The sequence below is a fragment of the Rhinolophus sinicus genome, linkage group LG11 (assembly GCF_036562045.2).
Source record: "Rhinolophus sinicus isolate RSC01 linkage group LG11, ASM3656204v1, whole genome shotgun sequence".
Lineage (NCBI taxonomy): Eukaryota > Metazoa > Chordata > Mammalia > Chiroptera > Rhinolophidae > Rhinolophus > Rhinolophus sinicus.
The window spans coordinates 65,402,404-65,420,875 of record NC_133760.1 but is presented as its reverse complement, the minus strand read 5'-3'; the positions used below and the strand labels follow the sequence as shown (position 1 = coordinate 65,420,875).

Sequence of the window (18,472 nt, the reverse complement as noted above, 5' to 3'; positions counted from 1 at the left end):
TTTATATAATATAAAGGATGGATGAGAAGCCAGACTTGGATTCTCGTTCTGCTTCTGTCACTAGCTTGCTAACCTTCAGGAGGATACCTTTTGTCTTTTGCTTACGATTCCTCATCTTTAAAAGGAAATAATTAAACTAGAGATTTTATTAACATTACTTACAGCTATGAAATTCAGTGATTCTAGATATTCTTAGAGTGCTGGTTTTGTTCTAGATTATGATGAGAAATATTATAAAAGGCTGAATGTGTCTTTAAGTAGATTGGCATATACTATAGAATTAAACTGTGCACAAGTAACTAAAATGTAATGGGGTATATAATAGAACCCTGATAAGTGTGCCATAGGTTACAGAATAGTTCATCTCATTTTCCTGGTAGATTTTAAGCATTTCTAAGGTAAGATTTGTATCTCCTACTGTTTCTTTTGCTTTTCTTTCAAGATTTAAGCCTTGTGTTGGACTTGTATTAGTTGACTTGCCATGACTCTCTGAGCAAACCTCGTAATGAAAGTCAACAAAAAGGGATATTTAATTTTATTTTCTGTTATTTGTTCTTTGAATTTTTTCTTTTCTTTTTTTTCCCCTCCACAGAATGGTCCTAGTGCCAGATCATGTCATAAAATGTGCATTGACATTCAACGAAGGCAAATCTACACATTGGGGCGCTACTTGGATTCCTCTGTGAGGAACAGCAAATCTCTGAAAAGTGACTTCTATCGTTATGACATTGACACAAATACATGGATGCTACTCAGTGAGGATACTGCTGCTGATGGAGGGCCGAAATTGGTGTTCGATCATCAGGTTTGGTGCACAGATAAATATATGGTAGAATTAATCAGTGCTTAGTAGCCCTTGCTCTTCGAGTTTATTTCACATGTTATGCTGAGTTGTCTGTTAGTGATTTCCATTACAAATACCTATGACAGAGAATAAAAATACCTTTTTTAGTAGGTATAAAATTATTCTTTAAATTTTTTTTCTTTTTTAGTACAGGATGAAATACTAAGATCTCACAATACAGTTGTGGATTTATAAAAACTTTAGAGAGTAGATGGAGCAATACATATTAGGAAAAACAAATTTAGTTTTATAATAAAATAACCATAAATCATAAGAATAACAGTTTGACCTTTTAAAACTACTTATTCTGTATTCTTGGAAGAAATGTAAGATTAATTGATAATAGCTCAAGCACTTGAAATCTAGAGCTTTTCTTCCAATTCGAGTGAAATATATTTATTTTTGAATTTAATCACAAACTTGTTACAAAACAGATAGGAATTTCACATAAACTAGATGAAGTTTAAACTCAGCACCAATAAAAATCGTATGATGGTGTCGTAGACAAGAAGACTACACGTGGCGATGTGGTAAGCCATTTTCATGTTAATATACATGTAGCTCTCATCATCAGCTCCATTTGTGTCATTGTCATTTTTGTCTGTACTTGAAGACTTAGTCTCTATCAGTTCAGCATAGTTCAGTGCCTCATACAAGACAGGAACCACTTTGAATTCTGGAGGCAGGTTCAACCCATGTCCACAGGTTTTTCTTGGAGTATGAAGGAGAAAAAGACTTAAAAAATCTGTAACACTATGTTGATGAACATAGCATTATCTAGTATTTGAGAAATGGGAGGTGGTGCTAGAATTATGGTAGACTCTAACTGACGCCTACCTTATCTCCTATCTTATATGCAAGTTAAAACCCAAGTCTGTTTTTATTGTTTCTTTACAGATTTTTGTTAATTCTTGTCTTTGAATTTATCCGACTGCTATATTTATATTCACAAGTAGTTGCTACAGGAGAATGTTAGGGAAAAAAGGAGTGGGTTGCATGCCTATCAAGTAAGTGGTGGATGAAAAATCAAAAACATCAGTCTTCAGAGTACTCCCCAGATTGAATTTGGAACGTGTGCTGGCTCTAATAACTGAGCTGTAATGCTTTGTGCTTCCCTGCTGACATCCTCTGTGTTTTCATGTGGAAAATAAGAACAAAAAAAGTTTGACTGGTTCTGATCTTTTAAAAACAGGGCATCAGCAGATAACATTGTGAAGGAAACCGTTTATTTTCTTGCTTTTGACTGGTTACAAATTTTTTTTATAAAAGGTGCTTATGTCTTTATTTCCACAGGTTTGAAATAAGAATTACAGGTTGAGGGGTAGTCTGAATATAACACATATATTGTCCTTGTGTATGGCCTTTGTTTCACTTGACTTTGATATTAATAGAATGTTCCTTGTAAGCTAGGTTCCGTTAAACAGTATTTGGTTTCCAACTGATTAGACATTACAGCAGAGCAATAGGGGTCAAAAAAAACCAAGATTTCAGTGCTAATTCAGCTCTAACAAGTAGCTCTGTGACCTTGAACAATTACACAATCTGTGTAAGCCTCCATTTTCTGTTTTTTCGTGCATATAAAGTTATAAGTTAGGACTTACTCCAAAAATTACTTGGGGTTGTTTATGACGCTTTAAGATTTGACAATGTTCAAATTTGAGAAGATTGTGAGAAAGAGGCATGAAGACATATTTAAAAGTTACTTTGCCATTTTGAATTTAACATATTAAAAAAATTTTAATCCAAAGACTTTGGATTTCTTAAGAACATAGTGGCACCGTAGTCCTGAAGATTTCCATGTTGTTGCTTTATGCAATTTTCAGGAATTATGAGAACCAAACAAAAAAAGATTACACACACACACACATACACACACACACACACACATACACACGTCACATATTCAACAATACCAGAAGCCAAAGAAAACCCACAACTCCCAATTTCTTGTGAGGTTAGCCAATAACAACTGAAATACGCAGAACCTGTATTGAAACCCACAACAGTGTAATGGGAGAAAACTGGGAATGCAGCAGGGGCCTAGCCTAGCAGAGGTACATCTCAGCAGGAAGTGTCGTGAGCAGGGCAGAAAGTTGAACCCAGGGCAGCCACTGGAGGAGTCTGTGAAAAAACATATGGATAGTGCCCAAAAAGCCCAGAGAAGGTAGATGTCAGAAAGTAGCACGTTCTAAAAGTATGGGAAGGACCTTGATAGAGACAGTGATTCCTGTTGCAGTTGCCAGTGAAGGAACTTGGGGAACTCAAGACTTAAGATACAAGCCCAATAAACCAGATGAGGGTTCATAGAGTTAGAGAAAACAAGACCGGGTCTTATATTAATTTTTGCTGCAGAAGACACATTACAGCTGATTGTCCGGCTAGGTCTTATTTTCGGGGAAACACGGTAGGTTGGTGCAAAAGTAATTGCAATTTAAAAAGTTAAAAATAATCGCAAAACAAATGAAAATAAGCACATCAGGGGCATCCCAGTTTTGGGTACTCCCTCTCATAAGAGAGCTGTACTTTCGCTTTAATAAAAATCTTTGCTCCTCTACCTCTACAGAGAGAGAGAGAGAGAGAAAATAAGCATATCACAATTAAATATCCCCAAAAGGAAAGAGAAACGCCCTTTGTTGCCATGTGTAGAATCGTATGTCATGTGGGCTAGATATGACGTACGGGCTAGATAACCATTGGAAGCTTGAACAGATTGGCCAAAATTAGTATGAGTCTGTGAATTTATGAAAATGTAAATTGCCTCACATAATGTTGATCCCTCAGGATTTTCAGCATGATCCCCTGGTATTTGGAGAGATTTGAGCCTTAAGTACTTAGGAGAGGGTAATGTGACCCAGCTGCAGTGAAGACCTAGACAGTGATATCGTTGTGAATGGGGCCCCACTGAGTTGTCTTCAGCAACGTAATTGACAGAATTGTTTAGGATTAAAGAGTGGGAACACTTGGTTTGGAGTGCCAGGGACATGGAAACTTTGACATCTTAATTTTGCAACCATTTTCACTGAGATTTCTCCCTTGAGGGATAGATTTTCATGTTAATTTGTGGAAGTCTGCCAGAAACCTGGGAAATGGCAAGTAAGTGGATCTTTCTAGTGGTAGGTAAAGATTAGGAGATGCTAGAATCTTTTGTTTTTAATATTAATTTCAAAACCAATCTTTACAATTATTAAAATAGCTTTTTATTAAAAATAATACAGAAATAAATAGCAGAAGTAATTTGATGGGAGGAAAGAACTGAACATATAATGGCTAGTATTTGTGCTTAACAAAATAATAGATGTTTTGTATACACAATTTATTCTTTAAATGTAAGTGTCACTTGTGTTCAACATCTAATTCCCAATTTGGACTTAGGTATTCTTTGAAATAGAATTTAATTCTTACTGTCTTCTAACAAATAGTTGTTTTCTCAGAGATTTTTATGAAAAGCTATAATCTTGAGTTAAAAGAATGAAAGAATCAAGGTTGGCTTTTGAACATGTGTTGTATAACATACCTCAAAGAAAATTAAATTTATAATACTGTGTTAAAAGAAGGCAAGATTCATCACACCATAGATGTCAGTCTGAAGACTGATTGCTGCAAATTGTTTGTTTTACTATTGTTTGTTTTACTATTTTGTAACATAATTTGAATAGTTTTGTAAAATAAATGCAGAGAGATGAATTTAGCTGCATCACTTATTCACATATCTGCTCGCCTATTAAATGGTAGTAAGGTTAATAGGATGCTTGCCCAGGAGTTTTTATAAGGATGAAAATAAGGGTGTGATCACTGTTTACCTGTAGGGTATGATCCTTATTCACTTCGGTTTGTAAATCAGCACCTCATGTATTACTGGTTGATTTTGTAAAAATTATGCAGTTTCAAGAAAGCATAAAGCTCTTTAACCTAACATATTTCACTCCTACTGGGAAAAATGGGAACCTGGAAAAGTTATTTAGCAATCCATCCTGAATCTACCAGGTGGTGAACAGTATTGCAATAAGTACATATGATAATCAGGGGTAGAACTTAGTGTTACTAAGATGAAGTTCAGGTTTTTTGAGTCTAAAACTGCACACATTGGTTTCATTTTAGCACATATGACAGACACAATCTAAACCTATTTAATCTGTTGCCTTATTCTGATAGATGTGTATGGACTCAGAAAAACATATGATCTACACCTTTGGTGGTAGAATTTTGACGTGTAATGGCAGCGTAGACGACAGCAGAGCCAGTGAACCGCAATTCAGTGGGTTGTTTGCTTTCAACTGTCAATGTCAAACCTGGAAACTTCTTCGAGAGGACTCCTGTAATGCTGGACCTGAGGACATCCAGTCTCGGATAGGACACTGCATGCTATTTCACTCAGTAAGAATATTCTGTCCATTGTATTACGTTATTTTGTCGTCTGTATCTCAATAGGAAAAGAAGTGGTGACATCTAGTTCTTTAGAAAGAGATCAGAATTTTTCATTGGAAATAAATCGTTAGTGTCAGCAATGATTGACAAAAATAAAACTGTAAGGACTGTTAGCTAATTATATTAACTGGTAGCTAATTATGAGACTCTTTCCCATCAATTTAGTAATTCCTAAATACTGAATACTAATCTAGGCACTTTTATGAGTAACTTCACTGCTTATATAGATATTACATCTATTTCTTATACTTTTCTACTTATTGATTTCTCTTAGTAACTAGAAGATAAGTTTTCTTATATGTTCCTATTTCCCCTCTGCTACTCTTCATTAAGTGCAAATAATTAAGAATTGACTTTTTCGAATTAGAATTAAAATTTATCAGCAAAACCAACATACAGCCATTTCTTTAACCTTTTCAAATGTTATAGTGAAAACCTGGGCTCCTTTCTGTGAACAAAACTTTAAAAACGTATCATGGAATATTTTAAACATACCAAACTGGAGAGAAGAATGGTAAATTGCTGTGTTCTCATTTATCAGTTTCAGCAGTTACCAGTATTCTGTTGTTCATTTTTCATATATGTACCCCACTTCTATTCCATTTATTTCTTTCATTTTTAAGTTTATTCTCAAATTTTACTGTGTTGGGTTATTTTAAAGGAAATCTCAGACATTTTAACACTAACAGATAAGGAGTTTTAAAAAGTGTAATTGAAATACCAATATAATATCCGACCAAAGTAAAGCAATTTTTTAATATTATTTAATATGTAGTATTTTTCTGAAATACTGAAAAATACCTTTTCTTAGTTTGTTTATTCAAATCAGGATTCAAAAAAGATCATGTATTATATTTGGTTGTTGTGTCTCCTAAATTTCTTTTTATCCATAACAGTACTGACTCTCCTATTCCCTACACACACACACACACACACACACACACACACACACACACACACGTTTGTTAAAGAAACTGAGTCGTGTACTTTAGAATTTCTTACATTCTTAATTTCACTGATTTTATCCTCATAATATCATTTAAAGTGATCTTTTATCCTCCATATTTCCTGTAAGCTGGTAGTTAAATCTAGAGTCTTGATTTTAGATTCACTCCCCATTTTTGGGGGTGAGTGCAAGTGTTATCAGCCTGATTGATGAATTATAGTTTCCTGTCAGTTTTTTACCTAATGGCTCTAGCAGCCATTGATAGTCATTGCCTAGATTGTAAAATGGTGATTTTTCTAATTGCATCATTTCTTCCGTGTTTATTAACTGTGATTGTACTATAAAAACCTTTCTCTCATTCACTATGTGGCTACCCTGATATGTAAACCATACAGGATAGGTTATAATAGATGTTTGATTTTTTTTTCCTTTATAATAACTTTTTTCATATTAATGAGTTGAGTCTCCAAAGTTAACCAATAGATTTTTTTGAGTATTATTGTGAATTCATCGATTTTTATATATTTGATGCGTTTAATCCAGTGATGTCATTATTCTGTTTGATGCCCCAATTTTTCTATCCTACAATGATGTCATTATTCTATTTGATGCCCAAAGTTTTCTCTGTGGCCAGTAGGAGTGCCCCCCTCACAGTGTACCTGTGTATGCTTATGTATATATGAGTTCATACTGATATGTCCAATTCAAATGAAAGACTATAGAGTTTTCACATTTAATGTCTTTGATTTTGTATTTGTGTTATCTTTTAAGTTTAAAATTCTACTTCCTAATGTCAATATTATATTACCTGCTCTGTCTTTCTATAATGATTTACAGAATAACAAAAGTAACAACAGAATCACTGAATATTGTTTAAGATTGCTTTCTGATTATTTTTCTGTTTAGGATGTAGCCCACTAAGGATGGGTAGTCAAAAACATGAATCAAAACCACTAGAAATATAATACTACTTCTCTGTGTTATCATCTCTACGTTTGGTCATAATCTTTATATACAGATACGTTTATTTCGTTTTTTTGTTTTTTTCAAATTTCAGTTTTTTTTATTTAATTTTTTCTAATTAAATAAAAATATATAACTGGTTCTAAAGGCAATACCTTAAGTCAAGTTGCTGTCAGAGGTCTGGTTTTTATCCCTGTCTTCCTGCTCTGTCTCTTCTCCTATAGGTGACTGTCCTTTATTAGTTTCCTTCCTACACACACACATTCCTTTTTCTCCTTTCTTACACAGAGGCAGCACCCAGCAGACCTTACTCTGTACCTACCTTTTCACTTTAATAGGATATCCTAGAGATCACCTCTTAGCAGGATGCGTAGAGTTTCCTCTTTCCTCTTTGTACCAGCATAGTACTCCGTTACATGAGATCTGTCATGAAATTACTTTTATAGCGGTTTACATTTTTAAAAGATCATTCTGAATTCTTCATGGAAGTAACTGCTTCCTCCGTTCTTTACCCTTTTTCTTATTTTTCAGAAAAATCGTTGCTTGTATGTATTTGGTGGCCAGCGATCGAAGACGTATTTGAATGATTTCTTTAGCTATGATGTGGACTCTGATCATGTAGACATCATATCGGATGGCACCAAGAAAGACTCTGGAATGGGTAAACGCATTTATTAGTGATTCTTCCCTCAGGTCTTAATTACTCTAGGTAGAAGACTACAGCCCATATTCTTTTCTAACCGTTCTTCACCCTTTCCCCGTTTCTCTAATCGAAGTAATTCAGAGTAAAAGGAAGGAATCAGCCAGCTAAATTATCCAATTCTGTTTGAAATATATGAAATTATTATTTCCTTTGAGCAGAAAGACAGTACATGAATTTCTAAAGGAATTAGGTGTGTGCTTGTTGTGTAGGGTGAGGGCTTTGCAAGAATTAATATCCTAAAATTTGTATTATTCTGTTTTGCTAATCTTTGTCACCTTCTGTTTTCTCTGTAGTGGTCCATGTATCAGGCACAAGCATAGTAGAGCATGTCTTTGTTCTGAGGGAGGACTTCACGCCTTTTAATTCCACAAGCTCAGCATCCAACAAGTTACTCTCCTAGTAATAGGGTGACTGGTTTGCCTGAGACAGTCCCAGTTTTATGCATACTGCCGTGGCATAATTAGTGCTTCCCTATTCACTCTCAAAAGTATCTGATTTCGGATGTTAATGTACATAATTACCCTCCATAGTAGTCGCTTTGCCTGTGGTTAGTATATAAAGAAGGGTGGTATTTGTGTAAGGCCCAATGCCTAATTTCAATAATAAGGTGAGAAGTTAGATCAGCTTGCTTTTCCTTTTAGCTATTATTTAGAAAACAAAATTTAAAAAGCAGATATTTTAATTAAAATAGTTGTTTCTATTTAGGAGGGAAAACTTTTTTTGTTTTTACGAAAGATGGCAAGCACCACAGTAAAAAACAGGGGTGTGGGGTATGTGAAGTAGTTTGCCTTCCAGACCGTTCTCCCGTACCTCCTACTAGGTAGAGGCTAGAGCTTTATTTTCTGGGGGAAATGAAAAGGATGGAGGCTCTGTTGAGGCAGAAACGACAGGGTAGAAAATAGGACAATTAAACCTATAGATGGAATAATGGAACTTCTGACCACTTCCCTGTTCCCATGACGCAAGGCATGTCTCCTAGCAGAAGATTCGAATCACCTTCTGTAGAGGAAATATATAGCCTCAGGGAAAAGATTTCCAGATACTCTTGTTTGGGGATCCCCTACCCCCAATAAAATGGCTAATCTTACTGCTTAGTCCCCAATACAATGACCAGCCCAGTCCCCCCGTCGTGTTTCACTGCCCAGTCCCCCTGTAGTGTTGCCAAGGTACACATACTGTTTTCAGTTAACTTTTTGTTTTTTTACTCTTAGTAAACTGTCAGTTAAGTATCTTCTGTATTAGGGCGTTCGCCATGAAAGAGAGAAACAAACATAAAATAAACCTGAAAACAAATATGGAGTAATGTACTAAACACAAGTAAATGAAAATAATAATAATGATCAAGATCAATTTTCTTAGAAGGAAGGATATTGCATCCATAAAACTATAATAGAATGCAGTCAAAGATCAGAGACTAAGAAAGAGCTTTTGGAAGATAAATTTTGTTAGAATAAAAAAGTAGACAAGTTGTAAGAAATCTCCTGAAAAATAGAGAGACAGAGGAATGGAAATTGGAGAAAATAAGCATCTTCGAAAATTAATCCAGGAGGTCTAATATTGAGCTAATAAGAGTTTCTCCAATAGTAGAAGACTAGGGTATGGAGGAGAGTAGATTATAAAATAAAGAAATACTAGAAAATTTTCCAAAACTGAAAAGCACTGGTGTCCAGATTATACATAGCCCCCTACAGAAGTCAGTATATCAAATTTAGAAAAAAACCAAAACCTCACTCCAAAGGCACGTCATTGTGCATTATAGAATTTCATGTATCAGACAGAAAGGGAGTATCTTAAAAGCATCTGTTGTAAAATGAGGTCACATTCAGAGGAACAGGACTTAGAAATATATTGACATTCTCAGCAACATTGGAAGCTATAAGATAAGGGGGAACAAGTTCTTAAAAATTCTGAAGGAAAATTCTCATCAACCCAGAATTCAATTTCTGGCCAAAACATCAATGAAACAAGAGGGAAGAAATACTATTTTCAGATAAATGAGGTTTATCAGTAGAATGTGTGCCTCAAGTAATAGAAAATCCAGAGAACCATGGCTTAAACAAATAGAGAATCTATTCTCTCTCTCACAGAATAAGAAATCCAGATGTAGATAATGTGGGACTGATGCAGTGACTGGAGCAATGTCATAAAGGCCTGCAGGTTCTTTGTAACTTTTTCATTTTAAATCCTTAACACGGCTGTCACCTCCTGGTGGCAGGTGGCTGACGCACCTCAAACGTCATGCCTTTATTCCAGGAAGGGAAAAAGGAAAGGAAGCAAAACTTGCTCCTCCTTACGTTTCTTTGATGAGAACTGTGAAATCTGGCTTCATGAGAGTCTGGGAAAGCAAGCATGGAGCGTCTCCAGCCTTTCTGTAATACACAGGGGAAGGGGTTTAGAAGCGGCTTTTGGATCATGCAGTGAACAGTGGCTGCCACACAAGGTTAAAAAATGATGGATCTTTTATGCACTCTTTCTTTGGAAGTTACTATACCATATACTTAACAAAAGGGAGGAAAAGTAATTAAGGAAAAAATAAAGAAGCTGGAAAAAGAGGATGTAACACAGGAAAGCAATGAAGGGCCATCCCAAGATGATACCCACACAGCAAACCAGTGAGCACCCAGTTCAAATTGGAGCAGGAGAAGACCTCTCTACCTCAGCAAAAGAGGTTACCAGGTAAAAGTAGACTCAGGAGGTATAGCTGAGCATTTGGAATAAAAAGTGAATAGGTAAATACCATCTGGTGCAAAAGATAGGAACCTAATAAGAAAAGAAAAAATTTTATTAGGACATCGTCACAGTCCATTTGTTGGCTCTATTATGGTGAGCAGTATTTCTCTAATCATTGTAATAAAAAAACTGCAATCAATTTAACAAAAAACGGGGATAAAATTCAGTGGGAGGGGTAGGGTGACAGGAGTCAGGGAGATAAGAGTCAGTGTAGTAAAAATCTTCATCTGCTACAACAGAGTCAGTAGGTGATGTCTAAGATAGCAGCTTAAGCATATTTAGAAATGTGGAAAGAAATATATGACAAATAACATTCGTTATCCTTTCTAAAATTGTCTTGTTTGTTTAGTCATTTATTTTCTGCTACCGTAGGATAGTGTGGAGGCATATGATTTGATCTTTGACTTCCTCTAGCTTTTAAGAGTTATTCTAACTTTCCATTAAAATAACTATCAAGAGGCAACATCCTAGCAGTTTTTTGCTGATGACACATACAGCACTCTGGCCATGGATGATAAATTTAAGACAACATTATATTGAAGCAGACCTGAGGCCTTAGGAGACCTCCCGGAGGCAATTTCTCAACTATCAGCCCTGAGACCTGAATGATGACCCCACTTTTCTTTCTTCTTTCCCACCTACCTGCCTATAAAACCTCTTAATCATTCTCGGTTCAGGGAAAGTGTTTTTTCCTAGACATCTAGCTGCCGACATCTAGAATAAAAAATGCTTTCCTCCTTACCAACCCTTGTCACTCAAGTGTTTGGGCTCTCCAGATGAGACAGGGTAGTTAGCATGTCTTTCGGTAGACAGGAAGGTCCCTGGTGGAATAAACAAAAAAGCAGCCATATCCTGAAACTCCAGGTCCTGGAATGTCTCCTCCACTCCAGGACAGAGGCATAAAAATACACCTTGAGATTAATAAATAATCTCAAATCCCTTCTGGCAGGACAAAGGAGCAGATCTGATAGATAGTAATGGGTTAGTCCCTTCAGGATGGGCAAACAGGACAAATCTAATAGATGGATTCCATTAGAAGGCTCCAGCCCCCTCCCCCAAGCAGGTAAGGGAAGGTATAAAAGTAAGAATTTTTGCCTCAGTCACTGGGCACCCCCATTCGGGACCCCTTCCCGCTCAGGAGCTCTGACCCTTTGCTTTCACTAAACTATCCTCTTTTCAAAACTCTTTGCTTCTCCTGGGGCTGGGCTTCCATTCTTCCGTCTCACGAGACACGATCCCGGCTCTCACTCACTCAAAAATCCCCTACATCATTTGGGGACGCAGAGAAATATTCCAACATCACAGACAGCAAGAGGCACTGAACCTGAGTTTTATAACATACGTACGAGGTCTGAAATTAAGTTCATGAACTAATACTAGAAAAAAATGCTACATTCGTCATTGCTGAATAACACTATGGTCACCTTCGAAGTACTCACCTTGGGAAGCTATGCACCAAATGCCAGCACCTAATCCACCCTTCAGAGCAATTTTGGAACTCTTTTTCTGGAATGGCCATGAGAGTTGTTGTCATATTACCCTTGATGTCCTGAATGTCATCAAAATGTCTTCTTTTCAAAAATTAAAATAACCAGGAAGAGAGAGGTAATTCTCCCCTACAATCCTAACGTAGCTCTGTAAATGGTAGTGAAGATAGTAATGATTTGACAAGTAAAGCTAGTAGGTAATATTCTGATGGATTCCAGTAGCTACTCTTTGTTTAGATCTTACTGTGTGCCAGTCCCTAAGCACGGCACTTGATGAAATCTAATTGGTGGTGTGAATCTCCTTTACTAGATGAGAAACATTGAACTCAGTGAATATCTTCAGCATTACACAACCAACAATAGATAGAGCTGGGATTTAGAAGTTCAAGTGCAAAGGTTTTTTTCCCACCATTCTAAGCTGCTTCACAAGATTGAAAGAAAAAAATGGCAAAGAGTAATAGTGGAAAGAATTAGTAAAAAATTCACTATTATAATAAGTAGGCTTTAATGACTATCATTTGAAGACTTTAAAAAATGATCAGTGTAATGCTTCATTCATGGTTATGGTTATAGCTTAGAGCCAGCAAAGTGTGATAATTGTTCTTTTTTGTTCAATTTTGTTTTGATTATAAAAGTAATACTCTCCTTGTAGAGAATTTGGAAAATATAGAAAGATGCAAAAAGAAAATGTATCAAACCAGATGTAATCTGTTAACATTTTGATGTATTTCCTTCTAGTCTTTTAAAACTTAATTAATTGTATTAAATTTAGCACAATTTTATAGTCTACTTTTTAAAATTTTTCATTAAATTGTCATTTTTTTCATCATTATTATTTTTATTACCATGGACTAGAGGTATTAGTTAAAAAAAAAAAAAAGTGGGTTCATTTCCTAATTACTTCTGTAATCCACTTTTGTGAAATCAGAATCACTAGTTCTGCTATACGTTCTTTAATTTTTAATTGGTTTATGGTGTGTTATCCCACAGTGCAAACAAATTCATTTATTAATTTAATAATATTTGTTGTCACTTACTAGCATCTAAGTTTGACACTCTTCATTCCTTCCTCCCAACATATTTCTGTGCCTTTCATATGCCAAGTATGTTTTATGGACCCGGGGGATAAGATCCCCTCTCAAAAAGGACTCACATTCTAGTGGACAGAAACCTGCAGTTGCCTTTTACGTACTATGAAAAAAAAATCGGATGCTATGATAATGAGTAACACGGGAGGTCCTATTTAGATAGAGTCGGTTGGAAAACCATCTCTGAGGAGGTAATCTTTTAAGATTTGAGACAAAAAGTAGAGAATTAGGAAGAACCATGTTAAGAACTGAGAGAAGAGCAAGTACAAAGGTCCCAAAGCTGGAAAGAACTTCGCATGCTCCAGAAATGGTTGGAGCTGGTGCAAACTGAGATGGGGAAAGTTGGTATGAAATGAGGTTAAAGAAATAGTTGAGTCTGATTATTCAGTGCCTTGCACGAATGCAAGAAGTTTGGATTTTATTTTCTAAATAAAGTAAGTTATTGAAAGGTTTAATGCCAGAGTCTTGATCTGATTTAAGTTTTGAAAATACCACTCTTTTGTCTAGACACATATTTTCCAAGTGGTTAGTTTGACAGTATGCCTATAAATTTCATTGTCCAAAGGCAATATGTGTAATGGGTGCTTTAACTGAGGATTTTTATGGCAGTTGAGCATCTGGTTAGAACTTCTGTACTTGGAAAATTTTCCTACCTAAACCTCCTGTTACAGTTATACTTGGAATTGTGGAACTTCAGTGGCTCTATTGGGATATCAGCGTGAAACTAAAATTGTTTTCATTTTTCTTTTTTTTTCCATCTCTCTCCCTCCATCCCTCCTTCCTGCCTCCCTTCCCTTTTTCCCTCCCTCCTATCTTCCCCTCCCTCTCTCTCCTCCTTTGCATTTCTTCCTTCCCATTCTTTCCTTCTTCATTTTCTACTCCCCTCCCCATGCCCCTCTTTTTCTCTCTGTCTCCCCAGTCCCCTTCCCCAGGGGTTCCTGATAGTGACCAGGATTGAGAACCACTGTTCTAGCTCTCCAGGGTCTATCTCAGTCCTTAGCCACAGTAACCTTGGGCAAGTTACTTCATGTCTCAGCCTTAGCGTGCATGTCTGTAAGTGACCACAAGTGTAAGGAAATGAGTGTCCCTGCTCATGGCTGGACCCTCTAGTTTGGGCTGGTGTTATTGTCGGCACCTCAGATTTCACAGTAGTATGTCAGTTTCACTGATCTATCAAGTCTGTGTTACTTCCGTCTTCTCTAGTCCTATTGCCCCTTCACCACTTTAGGCTGTCGTCACCTGTTTGGCCTCTGGGTCTAGCCTTCTTTCTGTTACCCTTTCCCTCTCCTCAACCCACTGTCGCACTGCAAGCAGCTGATGTGTTCCCAGTTAAGTGCAGAATCATGTGCTTTAGTATTTATTCAACAGATATTTGCTGGTCACCTAGTAGATGCCAGATAATCAGCTAAGCACTAGGGATACAGCTGTGAATAAGGGCACCATCTTTATGGAGCTTACAGTTGCACATAGAGAGGAAGAAGACTGACAGGCTTTCCTTTCGATTAGTGCTAATAAGATAAGAAAGCGTTTTTTAAAAATACAAACCTGATGGTTTTTCTTCCTTGCTTAAGATCTTTTGTTTCTTTTTGTTCTCAGGATTTAGTCTAAACTCAGCCTGACTCACAGACTCCTTAACGATATGCTGCAGCTTATTTAGTTTCAGCCCCATTCTTGGTATCCACCCGCACACCTTGCCACCAGTTACTGGTTTCCTGACTGCTGAGTACTAATTCTCTGTATACAGAATACTTTTTCTTGCCTTTGGGTTTTTGCCCATGCTATTCTGCCCACCTGAATCGCTCTTCCCTTTCACCTTCAAAAGGTAGCTAACCTGTGCTCATCTTTCAGATTTTTGCTTATAAATCGTTGTCTCATGAAATTCTCTTAAATCCTCAAGCCCAGGTTAGGAAATAAAGCATATGGTTCTAACCTCAGTCGTTAACATAATTCTACATAGGTATTCATCTGTCAACATAATCTTCACTGTGCTTTTCAAAACCTGTGAAAAGCTCAGCTGAAATGCACAGACTTTATTCAAGATTTCTTAAAGAGCATTCAGTCTTTAAAGTACTTTAGATCTCCAAAAAAATCTTTCACTGGATTTAGTTAGACCAATCAGAAAGCCCCACGTCAGAACTATAGTATAATGTACTATTCTGTCATTGAATTACTTTTACCTTGTTTTTTAAAGTCCATTTAAATGTAAGTTCATCTTATTTTGTAAGCCATTAGAAGTCCTTTTAAGGACAAGACAGGGTACTGTTTAAATATCCACATTATTTAATATTCTTAGAAACACCAATTTTATTTTTTACATGGATGCTCACTTAAACATTCTATTTATTAGCTGTTCTTCTAAGGCTTTTTTACTACAGTTAATTACTATAATTTGAGATGGACTTAACATATAATTACTATGTTTATCTATGATTCAGTAGTGTGGGTTATTTGATTAAAACTGCATTTATGATGCAAGTTTCAAATTGGATTGTTTCAAATCATAGAAGAAATTTGTTTGAACTAGTGAGATCACCAATTAGAGATGATATATCTAATTGTAAAATTGCTGCTTCTTATAATTTTTTATTTTGTCAGATACTATAAAATTTTAAATGGTTGCTCTTTATAATTATTCAAATGAATTATCTTAGATTTAACATCTGAAGAGCTAAAGAAACCTCAACCTTATTTTTTAACTAGAGCATAGCAATTGTATGCTCCCCTCAGAAGGAAATTATAGTTTAAATCAGTGGGTTGGCAGCTTTTAGGAAGAAGGGATTTATTAGTATTGTGTCTAACACATACATAATTACATCAAAATTCAGCACATCTAAAATTTGGGTTTATTTCTGAATAACTTTTGGCAATAAGTCTGTGAACACAAGGGGTTTAGCAGACTCCCCATATGTAAGGTCTGTATTTAACACTAATTGAAAATTATGTTTAGAAGGTAGTCTGTCATACCACCAGAGCTTTATCATTTGCTATAGAAACTCCGTCTATTATAATAGCATTACTTTCTCATATCTGTATTAAATTCAAGGTAGCAAATATATTGAGTCTTCATCATTTGCCAGATGCTAAGTCAAACATTGGTGATACAGAGCTCTTACAACCTGATCTCTGTTCTAAATATGTGTTTACTTGTTTTGCCCCTTAAATTCTGCTGACTTTATGTTCCCACGTCTGCCACTGTTTATTCCATTCTTTTCTAACCATAGTGGCAGATTGGTATAATTGAAAGAATAGTGAACTGAGAATCAGAAGACTTGGTCTCTTCATCTGGGACTGCCACTCATCCCTCTGCAACTTTGGCAAAATTGTACAACTTCTCTGGACCTGATTTTTCATCTGAAAATGAGGGGATTGGACCAGTTGATCTTAAGGCCTCATCTAGCTCCAAAATTTTGACAGTTAAATTTTATTCCCTTCTGCTGTTACCATGCTGTGAAACTAACATATGAGTGCTCTGTTAGTTATGTCTGCAAGATCGGATTTATCTATAAACATATTTTCATGAAACTTAAAAGCAAAATCTTGCTGATTTTCATTTCAGCCCTGGGAATGTGTGCATTCTGCTTGTTGACATTGTGGGGTTTTTTAAACATATATAAAGTTTTTATGTTTTTGACCATTTTAGACTTTTACCAATTAGCTAAATAAGGCCAATTCAGCACTACAGAGAAGATTCTGAAGCTGCTGATTTGCTGTTGTTAACATAGATTAGCTAACTGAGGTAGGAAATGGTAGTACATATTTTCAGTGTAACTCGGCTTCATTGCTTTCGATTCACCATCTTTTACATTTGGTGTGCCATTCTGATAAAATTGGATTGTGTACTTTTTTCCTCTCAACATTATTGGAAATAATAACTTTCCATCATTTTCCCCTTCCACTCTCCCCAGGAGTGTTTTTTCTAGTTACAAGCTTATCAAAGTACAGTATTCATGTTTTTAATATAAAATTTGTCATTTGATAGTAAATGTGAATTAAAGTTCACCTGTAAAATCAACATCAAATAAGAACACTAAAGTAAGAACACTAAAGTAAGAAAACTAGTTTTGAAAATGAAAGGTAATGAAGTAGTATTAACACTACAATTTATATTTATAAAGCTACAATTTTGTGCAGATTAATGGAATGGACTAGAACAGATTATATAAAAATATCTCCAAGTACATATGATGAAGTGGCATTACCACTGAGAAGGAAAATGGATTATGCAATAAATGTCACAAAGATGTCACTGAGCGTTGGTGGGGAAAAAAAAAGTCAATTCTGGGTCTCTGATGTCTATATATCACAATAAATGCTCCATAGGCCCAAGTTTTATACTCAAAAAATAAAATTATAAATCTGATTAATAATTTAGGATTGGGAGAAGGCCTTTCCAAACATGACACAAAACCCCAAAGTTATAAAAAAAAGATGAAGTTTGATTTTTTATTTTCAAATTAAAAAATTATATATGGAAAAATACTTACATATCAAATAAATGACAATGCAGCAACTAAGACAAAGGTTAATACCCTACTATAAATAAAAAGTTCTTACAAATCAGTAAAAAAGATTAGTAGAACAATGGCAAGTGACATGATACATAGTTCAAAGAAAAAAATAAATAGCCAATAAATTTACTTATGTAAAGATGCTCGGCTTCATTCATAAGTTTAAAAACGTAAATTAAAAGATCACTCACTGAATCTTGGTGTCAATTAAAATATAAAATACATATACACTTTAGCTAAGCATTTTTCCCCCCAGGAATTTATTTCTTCTCATATACTTGTACAGATAAACAAAAATATGTTATACAGAAATATGTAATGCACTGTTGTTTGCAAGAGTAAAAAGTCTGGAAACAACCTTTAATTCTCCATCAGTTGGTAACCAGTTAAATAAATTATGGTTGATCTATTCAGTTAGATGAATTCTTTGTAGCTTAATACAGCTGGGATAGATCGATACTATATTGTTGAGTGTTAAAAGCTAGTTGGAATTTTACAAAAAGTAAATAATGAGTGGTAGGAACCAGGTTTAGGTAAAATAAAAGAAGTTGTAAGCTAGAGTTATCATTGGAGCTTAATAGGGCCTCATTTAACATGTAAAATGTCCCAAATTTAGAAGATGAGAATGTGGTAGACACTGTTGGTTGCCTACCAGATAGCCATTGGCCCTTTCTTCTTGTTAACCAAACCTTGGTTTTGTTTAATGGCAAGTGGCCCAGCCCCAGGGGATGAAGCATGGTTAGTCTCAAGCAGTCATTATTATCCTTTGCCAGATTAT

At 35.6% G+C, this 18,472-nt stretch overlaps 1 protein-coding gene across 9 annotated transcripts in view; it reads left to right on the top strand.

Moving 5' to 3' along the window:
- Positions 1–18,472, top strand: part of MKLN1 (muskelin 1) — a 283,551-nt gene that overhangs the window by 228,439 nt on the left and 36,640 nt on the right. For all 9 annotated transcript variants that reach the window (XM_074315595.1, XM_074315597.1, XM_074315599.1 and 6 more), the window contains 3 exons: positions 593–805; positions 4,997–5,218; positions 7,710–7,839. In XM_074315595.1, coding sequence (XP_074171696.1) covers positions 593–805; positions 4,997–5,218; positions 7,710–7,839 — 565 coding nt within the window. The remainder of the gene's footprint in view (positions 1–592; positions 806–4,996; positions 5,219–7,709; positions 7,840–18,472) is intronic.